The sequence below is a fragment of the Typopeltis vanoorti genome, chromosome 13 (assembly GCF_054136105.1).
Source record: "Typopeltis vanoorti isolate ZY-2024b chromosome 13, IOZ_Tvanoo_1.0, whole genome shotgun sequence".
NCBI classification, from domain to species: Eukaryota; Metazoa; Arthropoda; class Arachnida; order Uropygi; family Thelyphonidae; genus Typopeltis; species Typopeltis vanoorti.
The window spans coordinates 26195720-26208055 of NC_143561.1; the positions used below are offsets into that span (position 1 = coordinate 26195720).

Below are 12336 nucleotides of genomic sequence, written 5' to 3' on the forward strand. Positions count from 1 at the left end.
ATTGTTGATGTGAATCAGTTTTGAAAAATATTTATTTGTTACAGGTACGATGGGTAATTACTCCCAGGAAGCATCTAGTTTTGGTCCGTCTCGTGGATATGGCGGTACTGCAGATAACATACAAGGATATATGCCAGCTGGACCAGGTATCTAAAAAAAATAGTACTTTATTTCTCGTCAGAATATACTGTTTAAGAATTAAAATTTTCATGCAAGGCAGTCCACCTGGTATTTACACGGTGAATATTTTCATATATATATATATATATATATATATATATATATATATATATATATATATATATATATATATATATATATATATATATATATTGATTATCAAATTGCAGTCCTTTTCTGATACAGATATGTCCAAAACAGAAATACAATCTGTTTTGGACATACCTTGTTTTTCCAGTCATTTCTCTTTTAATTCAAATATTGCTGGTGTTAGAGGTTTGATTTCTTTGTAATGGGGGAGAGGAGAACTGCACTAAATAGCTTTCCTTATTTCATTAAAGCTGCTGGCTTTTGTTGGCCAAACATATTAGCATCCTCACTGTGGTGTGCCTGAATGAATGTCTATGAATTACCTGAAATAGAAAATGGTTGTCATTACACTTCTGAGGACTAAGTTTGGTGTGTACAAGGGTGCTCTGAAAAGTTCTCGACCTGACAATGAAAAAAACGAATGCATAATTTCAAAATTATTTTTATTTTTCAACATAATCTTCTTTAAGACTAATACATTTATTCAAGCGATGCTCTGCCATTATCCTGTCCCTGTAGTGGTTCTCAGTAATACCTACAAAATACCCCTCTATAGCTACAATTGCCTCTTGATTCAAAGAAAAACGCTGACCAGCAAGGAAGAGAGAGAAGTCAGAGGGAGCCAAATCTGGGAATAGGGTGGATGTTCCAACAATTCATAGTGCAGATCCCTTAATTTTCCCATTGTCAAAACACTTTTGTGGCCAGGTGCATTGTCCTGATGAAAGATGATTTTTTTTCTTCTGCAAACCGAGTCTTTTCTCATGAATTTTTTTTGTCTAGTCTGGTTAAAAGATCGGAATAATATTCCCTGGTTATTGTTTTACCCTTTTCAAGATAATAATAAACAAAATGCCTTTAGCATCCCAAAACACCGATGCCTTGACCTTTCCTGCTGATGGAACTGACGTTGTCTTCTTTGGCGCTGAACAACCATCTTCTGTCCACTGTTTTAACTGTTGTTTGGATTCTGGTGTGTTATGATGAATCCAAGTCTCATCCATAGTAATAAATCGATGCACAAAATCAGTTTTATTCTTGTTAAAATGCTCCAAACACTGCTCAGAGATTTTTATGCGAGTGTGTTTTTGATCTGCTGTGAGCAAGCGTGGCACTCATCTTGTGCAGAGCTTTTTCATATGCAATTCTTCGTGCAAAATATATGCTACACGTTCTTGTGAAATGCCTATAGTCTCAGCAATTTCACGTACTTTAACTCGCCGGTCATCCAATACCATATCATGCACTTTAACAATAATTTCTGATGTTGTTACACTTTTTGGACATCCTTCACGTGGATCATCTTCAAGGCTGGTACAGCCATGCTCAAACTCAGCAGCCCGTTTCTTAATTGTCGAAAACGAAGGAGAACAGTGCCCATAAACTTTTATGAACTTCGGATGAATTTCTTTTGGTGTGTTAAACCTTTTACAAAGAATTTTATAACCACATGATAATCAATTTTAAATATTGCCTATTTGAAGCAGAATAGGCGGTATTTTGCATAACTTTCCTTTTTTGTTTCATTTCTATCAGTCATGAAGAATTGTAAGTAAAGATAAATATGTACATATCTTGAAAACATTTGGTGTGTTCATTTGTCACTAAACAAAAACAGAAGTTGAGGATTTTAGGTCTGATGGAGCATGCAGATGGTTTATTTGAAGCTATCTGGTATGAGATAGACAGTAAGACAAAATATATTGTCCACTATAGAACCCCCCAGCCCCAGATTACAGGAAGACTTGGGTGCCATGATTGACAGATAGTACAGTGAATTCATGTTGAGCAATGATTGGAGAGCAGAAACTGGCATGTAAGATAATAGTGGATATAGTCAGCAAAGGACAATTGTCTGAAACAGCATGTTGTGGACCAGGACTTTGAGAATGCTGGATCTATTTTTAATAGCATTTCAAATGTAAAAAATAACTGTGCAGTCGTGTTCTCAGTGGTTGCTTACAAACTTGGTGATAAACTTGCAGACAATATGCAAAAGCTCCTAAACCTCGATTCGTTCTTACAACACGTTCTGTAAATCACAGCAAATTCTTTTGCTATATGCCTCTGGATTTTCAGAAGAGTGTTCGTTGCAACATCCCTGTTTGTTTTGTTTATCTTTGGGACCCCTGTTTTAAACTTTTGTGCATCATTTCACAAACTTGTGCTAACTTGCACACTTCTATAGTGTACTGGATAATATTATACTAGAAAGCTGAATTCAAATCCTTTTAAGGATGCAACTTGAAGATCTATATTTTCTCACATATAGATAGTGAGATTTTTTTTTTTCCATCTTGCAAAACAGGCTAATCAACTTATCCTTCTCCATATGAATGAAAATTTTTATTATGCAGAATAAAAATTTTCTTACAAATATTTCACTCTTATTCCTGATTTAGTAATACATCCAAGGATATGCCACATCATCATACGGTATGTCTACAAACATCAGTCATTATTTGTGATCTGATGATGTAGTCATGGTTACACCCACCCACACCATAATTTGGTCAATCCACCAAAACTGCTGTGTGTGTAGTGCAGGAACATTTTTAATTGTCCTTGCATATGTATTCATCATCATCATAATGCCTATCAAGGATTTAGGCCTGGTTGGTCTGTTCTGGCCTTAGAAGTCATCGTTGAATCTCTTAAGAGGGGCGTCCTGGTTTTCTTTTTCCTAATGTTTGTAATTTAAGGCTTGTTTTGGCAATCTTTGTTTTCATTCTTTCAATGTGTTCCATCCATTCATGTTTATATATATATTTTTTTTCTATTACTGATTCCTGGTTTAATTCTTTCATAATTTCTTTGTTTCTTTTGTGATCAAATAGAGTATAGTTTGTAGTTTTTCTCATAATTGTTTGTCTTTTTATTTTATTGTCCAGATTTCACTTCCATACAATACGTATAGTATTGGATACTTTTAGTCTGGTTTATTTTTGTACTAGGTTTGGTTTAAATATAGAGTTAATTACAGTATACCTGTTATTTTTAAATATTTTGCAATTTTTAGGTTTATATCTTTTTCATTTTCATATGCAATCCTACATCCTAGGTAGTTAAATGAATTCACTTGTTCTAAAATCTTGTTATTCATTGCTATTTTAGTTCTTATGGATCTTGTCCTTTAAAGGTCATTGTTTTTTATTTTTATGTTGATATTATAATTCCATAATCTTTGGCTATCTCATTTAAATTTAAAATACCTTTCTGTAAGTTATCTTCAGAATTTGTAATTATTATTTGGTCATCAGTAAAAAGGAGAGTGTTTAAGTTTACAGTAGGAGAAAGTTTAATACCTTGATGGAAATTTTTATTCCATTTTATTATGCATATGTATTCATGCAATGTTATTGCAAATATGTTTTTATATAAAACTTCTGACAGTTTTAATGGCATATAACCAACCAGGCGGGTTGGCTGAGTGGTTAGCGTATCTGCTCTCCAGCCAAAAAGCTGCGGGTTCAAATCCTGCCATGGGCATGGATGTTTGTGACTGCCTGTGAAAATACTAGTGGTGGTGGTGGGCGGTAGTTGCGGTTCATTGTGGTTGCAGATGGGGAGTTGTAGAATGGGTGCCCTCCCTTGATGAGTCTTTGGACTCTCTGGAGGTGTCAGGTAATAATAATATTATGAACAGCTTTTATGAGGCTGCATCCAGTAAATTTTCATCCTTTTCAGTATTTAGAAAAGCACAAAGGATTTCATTTTCTATTCAGACTGTTACAATAATTATTTTCTCATGCAAGCAAGAAAACTGAGAGCTTCAAGAAAGGAGTAGTGAAATTTATTACATTCCAGTTTTTGTGAAATTATGATTTTACTTAATGATCCACCAGATAATTTCAGACTCTTAGATATACATTTTATTCTCACTATAGCAGATCCATAGTGACCACAGGAATAGTTTGCTATAGTGAATTTCTTTCATAATTTCTTCGTTTCTTTTGTGATCAAATAGAGTATACTTTGCAGTTTTTCTCATGTATTATTTATCGGTCTTTGGCTGTGCCTTTACAGTAGTTGTATGTTTTTCTTTAAAAAAATAGAAGATATCATAAATTCATTACTGTCAGCTAAATAGCTGAACAAAGAAACTTTTGCTTATAAGAATGCAGCATCTATCATCATCAGAACTTCACAGCTGCCATTCCAGGGCAGCTGTGAAGTTCTGATGAAGCTTTTATTTTTATTTTCCTTTTCCTTTATTTTTGGAGAGAAACTGAATATCTCTCTCTCTCTGTCTGTGTGTGTTTACACGTGCATTACTATTGGGTTGGCAAATAAGTTCGTTCGGTTTTTCAGTGGAATGAAACATGTTTTATTTAATATATATAATACACACTAGTCAGTTATATATTAACCCTCTTTATCAATGACCTCTTGCCATCTGTCCATTATGCCACATTCATAAAACTCCTGAGGTTTACTGGCGAAAAACTGATCCAAGTTTTTCGCCAGTAAACCTCATTAGCGAAGGGTTTCCCGTTCAGAGAATTCTGCAATGAATGGAATAAGTGGTAATCGGAAGGTGCCAGGTCAGGTGAATACAGAAGATGCGGCAAAACATCCCGGCCAAGATGTAACAATTTACTCCAGATTGTTAAGGATGTATGGGGTCTGGCGTTGTCGTGGTGAAAGACAACTCCTTTCCGGTTTGCCATTTCATGACATTTTGTGCTAATTGCACGGGCCAGACGCGTTAACTGTGAGCAATAGACAGTTGAATCGGTCGTTCTGCCTGACGGTAACACCTCGTAGTGGAAAACGCCTTTATAAACCTACCGCACAAAGCATGATCTTCTTTGGGTGCAGTCCCGCTTTCAAGGTTGTTTGCAGCGGTTCGCTTTTGTGCCCCCATGATCTTTTATGTACTATGTTATCGTACACGGCCCATTTTTCATCACCCGCTTCAAAAATGGGTCATTTTCTTGGTGCCGTTGCAGTGAATCACAGATGGATATGCAAGCAGTCATATTGGCCTCAGTCAATTCATGCGCCACCCAAACATTGAGTTTTGAAACATATCCCAGCTTGTGCAAATGGTTTTCAATGCTTGTATTGCTGCAGTACTGAACATACTGCAGCAATCTCCCTCACTGTTTGTGACGGATGTTTGTCTACGATATTCTTCACAACACTCGAATCAACCTCGGTCGGCAACCACTGCGAGGTGCATCACTGACATCGAAATCTCCAGAACGGAATTTGGCATACGCGTTCTTTTAAGGCACCAGCCCCATATACGCTGCATATTTTTTTTATGGGCCTCTGCAGCTTGTTTGCTTTTTTTGAAATAAAAAAGCAAAATATGCCAGTAATGTACGTTATTTCCTCCCATTTCTAAACGTATGTTACACACATGCAACTGAAGTAGGCCACACGAAAATTCACTGAAAGGTTATGTGCAATGATGCCTTTCAACTGCACAATAGCGTTGCATGGTAGCGCAACAATAGCGACAGGCAAAGCTGCGTAAACTTGTACTAACGCATACACCAAACGAACTTAATTGCCAACCCAATAGATTCTAAAATAAATATTTATTAGTACTGTATTTAAAATAATGTGCTGAGACTGAAATAAGACTTATGATAAATGTTTGATTTCAGGTTATGGTCCAAGTAATACAGGAGGCTATGTTCAAAGTGATGGAGCAAATCGTCCTGCCACCCAAGCCTACCACCCATACAGGCGCTGAATTCCAGCCATATTATTTTATGTACATCTGCCCAACTTTGTCATTTTGATATGTTTATACATAAACACACCTGCATGCATACCTATGTATATATGCATGTGTACGCATTTATGTATAAATATGAAATTGCTCTTATTCCACTTCTGTTGTGAAATGTATATCTTGTGTATGTCAATTTCTTTTCTTTACACGACAGTGAACTGGAATGTGTCTTGATGGAAAATAAAACATTAAGTCTCTTTGGCATATATATATATATATATATTTTTTTTTTTTTTATTGTGAATAAAAATACTGAAAATCAGTACATACTAAGAATGAGAAATGTAACTTTTTAAAGAAGAAAAAAAAAAATGCTTCCCTATACATATATTATATACACAAGAATACAAGGACCTTGAGTGAGTAAAGAAGTTAGCCTGTGCTAATGACTGTTTTTAATAAGCTTTACAAATTTACTATATATTTCTTGCAGTGTTTAATACCACATAAGGAGCTAGTTTATAAATGAATCTGTTTTCTTATTTTTACAAGTTAGTAAAATTTGAAAATATTTTCTGATAAAGATGGGAGAACTTAACTGATAATTATCCTGCCCAGGCATAGCTAGAAAGTCAGTTTCCAACTTGTCTAAACAACAAGTAGGTACTAGCCTTGTAAATCTACAATGAATGTAGAGCTAGCTTTAACATTCATCCTCACTGCACAGTTTTTACTTCCTTGTGACTAGCATGATTTATTTCAAAAACGAAACTATTTACACATATACAACTCGTGTAAATTAATATATCTACAGCAAGCCCATGAAATCTGGCCTTCCCAAAGACTAACCTTGCATTCCATTGCTCCAGAATTCCAACTATGCTTAGTTGGAATTCTGCCTAACATGCAGCTAATTCTTCAAGCAACTGAGATGGTCAGATATCATGTTACTCACTGTACTTGATATTAATGCATAAATTATAATACATACTTTCATTTTGGTGTGTATTTTATTGTGCAACTATAGATATGTTACCATATTTATTTTAAATTAAGACGCCCTCTTATTTTTTTTTTTTAATTTTTTTTTTGAACAAGAAAAACATATTGCCACACTAAGTAGGTATGCTAAATGAGGCTAAATAATTAACATAAGGTGGATTTTATTTACGTATATATTTTATTGGTATAAAATTTTCACCTTAGTACCAAGGGCTTCTTCTAAATATGACTTTGAAATTAAACAGCAAGAACGAAAATTAGTAAATCCATAATGAAATTGATGAAAATAATCTAATTGATTCTCACTACAGCAAATGCACAAGGACCAGAATAGCTTGCTATAGTGAATTTTCTTTAAAATGGTGTTATCTGCGGGGCATTTGCTGTAGGATATTTTTCTTTAAAGAAATAGAGGATATTATAAATCCATCACTGTCAGCAATAATTGAATAAGAACTTATGCTTATTCAATTATTTGCTCATGATGTAGTGTCACTATGACACTACATCATGTACATGCATTTCATAGTTGAATCTACCAATCTCTGTTCTTGTTATTTAAAGGTCATACTGAAGATGCCCTTGATACTTAGGGTGAAAATATTATACCAATAAAATATGTAAGTTAAATCCATCTTAAGTTAATTATCAAGTCTCATGTTCCCATTGGTCAAGTTATAAATTTAAGGAGTTTGCTCAATAATCTTATGTAACTAAACAAGCTATTTGTATATCTCAGTTGTGGGTCCATTGCTCTTCTTCATTATAGAAGTGCAGTGCTATTTGGGGGGGGGGGAGTCTAAATTCTCTCGGATGGAGCCAATATGTAATTAGTTTTTTTTTATATCAATAATAAATAAAGTATCAAGGATGCATAATTTTCAGAAAACTATGTCATAAAAAATGCGACCTTCTCCTCTCTTCCCCCCATTTTTTTTACATGTAATACTTGTAAGATTGAATTGATATAAGAGAGAAAAGCAAGGATTTATCACATCTTGAAGAAAACTGAAAGATTACTTATTCGGGAATTTCTCCATTATCATACCTTGTACATGCAAGCAAGTATGAACCGTTGGCTGATGTGCACACAGGCATTTTTATTATGTAAAAGCTTAATTTTGACTTCATGAAATGGCAAGAATAATGGGAGGTCATTAGAATATTGGTTCAGAGTTAATCTGTGATAAATATAGCAGAATTTATATGTAAGACTAATGTTTACAATAAGATTGCAGTGTGAAATACAAATTGCACACCTTATTTTATAAATTTGAATTCAAAATAATACAGTAAGTGATCAAGGAACATTACTAAATGTCTATCTTTGTTCATTGACTTCCTATTATCAGTTTTCTGAGGTTGACTTAATTCAAATAAATATGGTAATTATTAATATATAAAGCCAAAATAAATATTAGTCAAGGTATTCTTTGACTGAAAATTTTGCTCTTCCCTCCCTTTACCATCTGAGTGATGGAAACTGCCATCTTATATCGCATATCTTACTTAATATTTTCAGATGATAGTGTATAGGCATTACAGTTGATTAAAACTTTTTTTTTAAAAAAAGTATTTTGAGTTTCATGCTTTTTTGTACATTTCAAAGTTTACAGCCTTTTGCTTTACTATTTTTCTGTTTAAAAAAAAAGCTATAATGATAGTAATTCATTTCTGTAGATTATCATTTAAGCAAGTTAATCAGTTAATGTAAAAAATAAATAAAATAATACTTGTTATAATCAAATAAAATCCACTTAATGGGGTAAAGATTAAATTATCAATTTTTTTCTGTTAGCTTTCCGGTGGAATAAATAAATTTTGAATATGATCTCTCTTAGGAGATATAAAGTAATTTAGATTTCTGATATTATATAAAACCTAAAATATACGTTATGTAATGAACATATAGCACTGGTCTTAAATGCAATATACATTTCATTTCAGCTGAGGAGAATCATTTAAGAGCAAAATAATCAGTCCAAATGTTTTTATATAGTTATTACTGTAGCGGTGTTCTTTGCATATGCATCCATTTGGATTTCTTTGGTTCGTCATTCACGTAACAGGAGTGACTTTTCCATAGATCTTCAAGTTTGATGGCTGTTACCAGTAATTCTTCAAGTGACTCCCTTACCTAAATAAAAATTTCAGTTTATTAGTATTCCCTTCGTTTTCTATTCATCTAAATCATGTTTGTGTTATATTCCTTAATACAAGAGTAATCTTCATTAGCATTTTTTCTTTAAATCAAACTGTGAACTTATTGCCAGTATTTTGGTAGATAATGGGAAGAAAGAAGCCTTGTTAGCATTGGATTTTAAATGATTGGATACTGCAATCTTTGGTACACTGATGAAAAATTTCTCCAAAGAATAGAGAAAGAAAAATAATCAAATGAGTTTGAAGTTAAACTGATATAGGTTGATTTTTGTATGGTGATTCATTGATAAAAATATTGTTTGATTAGAGTGTGACAGAATCATGTTTCCCTGGAGCTGAGATGCAGGATGGTAGTGATGCAGATAGTGAAGATGTTTATTTTTGCCTGTACAAACAAGCAAAAAAGAAGAGTGAGAAAGTAAGTCATGAGTGTTGCCATGACATGGTAGAGGCAGGCGAGCTGATTCAGCTATGATTGTGAATGAGTCAACGTGCAGGAGGAATGGTGTGGAATGAGTTTGATGGAAGAAAAAATTTATGAGGTGGATGGCTTGTATTTGAATAGATTTTGGGTTAGGAATCTTGAGATAAGTGTTGTTCAGCTGAGAGTTGAAGAAACTATAATGTTTGGGGGGTGGGTGCAGGTGAGTGTGAAGCGAGGATTAGTAAGTGATTACAATGATGCTGAGTGTAGCTCCCTGGGTTCTTACCTTTGGTAGGCTAAGAAACGCAAGGTGTAATGGAGGTATTGCAGTTTATATACTACTGCCAGAAGTATTTGGAATAAGGGTGAGCAGTTTTGAGCATTAGTTAGCTCAATTTGTCCAAAAGTCAGACATTAGTGAGACTTAGTTGACTGAGGATGATATAGGGATAAGATGCAAAGGATATAACATCTTCAGAGCAGACAGAAGGAACAGGATGGGGGAGAGAAGTACATGAGAGCAGGGATGCAGATGGCAGGTCATGTAAGGCTATCTGGTGTGAGATAAGAGGCCAACTGGATGAAACATATAATTGGTTGTTGTTATAATCCAGAGGGTATAAGGGAGAACATAGATCGCATTGGCAAATTAGCATGATGAGTAAAGATCAAATAATTATGTAGAATTTCAACTATGGAGACAGACTGGGAGGAGGAAGTGAAGGAAATGAAATTTATACAGCTGCTAAGAGATAATTACCTGAGACAGCATGTAATGAAAGGGACATTAAAGAAACTATACTTTTTTTCAGGTTATCTTGGAAGTAAAGAAATACTACAGGCAGTATTGCTTCCAAAGGTAGCGGGATATTAGTTCACTATTATTATGGCAACAGTGAGGCACGTTGCGTTTGTAACTAAGCATATGCATAGAAAATCCCCTAAAAGCCGTCATTGCCTGAATCATACCATTCTAAGTATAACATTGCATTATGATTGCTAATATGAAATTGCATGGCCAAGATGACTATACAACTGTGTGCCTTTTGGATTTTCTGGAATTAACTGATAGGCTGTAAAAAAGTAGATGTCGTATAGATGATTATAAACTGGCTTAAGATAACCAGTGATTGTTTACGTTATGAAGTGAACTTCACTCGTCACGACGCACATTTCTGATCCCTTCATTGATTTAATGAGGAGGCTCCTCATCACCACTCAGGCTGTGTAGTACACATTTCTGATCCCTTCATTGATTTAATGAGGAGGCTCCTCATCACCACTCAGGCTGTGTATAGTATCATTACATTATGCATCTTCACTAAATAAAGATTCAGAGCTGTCATCTACCGTGAAACACTTTCCATCAAGGGCCTAGAATTTTTCTTCAATAATAATAATAATAATAATATGGGTTATGCAACTTTTCCATGTGCACTCAGTAATTTTTTGACATCCTTTCATGACCAGTCTTTCAACATCTGAAAATTTGAAAGTTGTATTTTTAGCTGTAACATGCCCCTTAATTTGTGCCAGGATGAGTTCTATGGGGTTCAGTTCACAATGGTATGGTGGAAGACAAATAACTGTGTGGCCTTTCTGTTTGCGAATACTGTCAATGCGATATTTTTGAAACTGACTCTTGATATTTGCCACCAAGTTCAATAGTTCTGTTTTCACCATATCAGAAGTAAAACAGATTCCTTCAGCCACTTCTAAATATCCTTTTTGCATGTAGCCTGAGATGGCACATTTTCCAGTCGGATAGAATGGTAAAGCACATTGTCCGTTACAATAACGCTGTTAGGCTCAATGTTTGGCAAAAACATGTTCGTGAACCAATGTTCATAGTGCTTTCCATAGATTTCCTTATGATAATCGCCTTGTGATTTCTGCGCTCATAAAATTACAAGGGCCTCTGGTACAAATCCGTTTTCGCTGCCAGCATGTATTATGGTTATATACGAGACCCCTTTCCACTCCGTGCTTTCAGGCTTGTCATTAAGCCAAACGAAAATGCTTGATGAACACTTTTTACTGTTGTGTCCTGGAGAACTTTAGTGCAGGTGTGATCGGCATTTACCTGGGTTTCGTCTGTATAAATTTTTCGTCCCTCGCGATGATATTTCCTGATGGAACGCAAATACTGATCATGCCATAAAATTATATTTCTTCCATTTCAAGTAATGCTGATGATTGCTTTCTTGTGACATAAACAAAACCAAGGTCCTTTAACAAACAGTAAGTTGTTAATGAAATGTGAGGGAGATCTTCATTGTTTACAGCAGTCATTACCTTATATATCATAGGAATTTTGTTTTCTTTCGGAAGAAATCGTGCACTTTCTGATGAATTGTTGACAGCGTAAAGTCATCATATTTTACCGATCGTGTGCATAGGCCTCTTCTTCCCTGGTGTACGCAGTTGTCCATCGTGGTCAGTTCCTTCTTCATGCGGTATGCTGCTCTCTTGCTCACACCTGTCAGTTCTGCTGTTTTTTTCTTCACGATATTGCCCACTGTTTCATCAGGATTTCTCGTCCGTTAACCAGCATAAACATTTAGTATGATATGCTTTTTTGGAGCTTCTCAGAGGTTTGCCTTTAGGATGCCTTACTAATTTAGGACTGTGAGTGGGAATACAAGAACCAACACAACTAGTCATCTTTGTCATGTTTAGGGTAAAGTCGGCATTCGTCAGAGACCATGTGATAGATAATTGCATTTTCCAAAAATAAGTTCCGTGTAACAATTTAATGGTATGAAACGCACATAATTCTAGTATCGGC

The 12336-nt window shown here is 34.8% G+C and overlaps 2 protein-coding genes across 9 annotated transcripts in view; one reads left to right on the plus strand and one right to left on the minus strand.

The window, feature by feature from the left end:
* Positions 1–6225, plus strand: part of LOC150099999 (heterogeneous nuclear ribonucleoprotein 27C-like) — a 208040-nt gene extending 201815 nt beyond the window's left edge. For all 3 annotated transcript variants that reach the window (XM_090402360.1, XM_090402362.1, XM_090402361.1), the window contains 2 exons: positions 45–146; positions 5889–6225. In XM_090402360.1, the coding sequence (XP_090258486.1) occupies positions 45–146; positions 5889–5977 (191 nt within the window). In that variant the 3' untranslated portion in view covers positions 5978–6225. The remainder of the gene's footprint in view (positions 1–44; positions 147–5888) is intronic.
* Positions 6226–6291: 66 nt separating this feature from the next.
* The window catches only part of LOC150100000 (uncharacterized), a 206416-nt gene continuing 200371 nt past the window's right edge, over positions 6292–12336 (minus strand). For 4 of the 6 annotated variants that reach the window (XM_090402368.1, XM_090402366.1, XM_090402367.1 and 1 more), the window contains exon 12: positions 6296–9098. In XM_090402368.1, the coding sequence (XP_090258494.1) occupies positions 8964–9098 (135 nt within the window). In that variant the 3' untranslated portion in view covers positions 6296–8963. Of the gene's footprint in view, positions 9099–12336 lie in introns of all 6 variants that reach the window. The other 2 variants (XM_090402364.1, XM_090402363.1) reach the window with 2 other exon arrangements.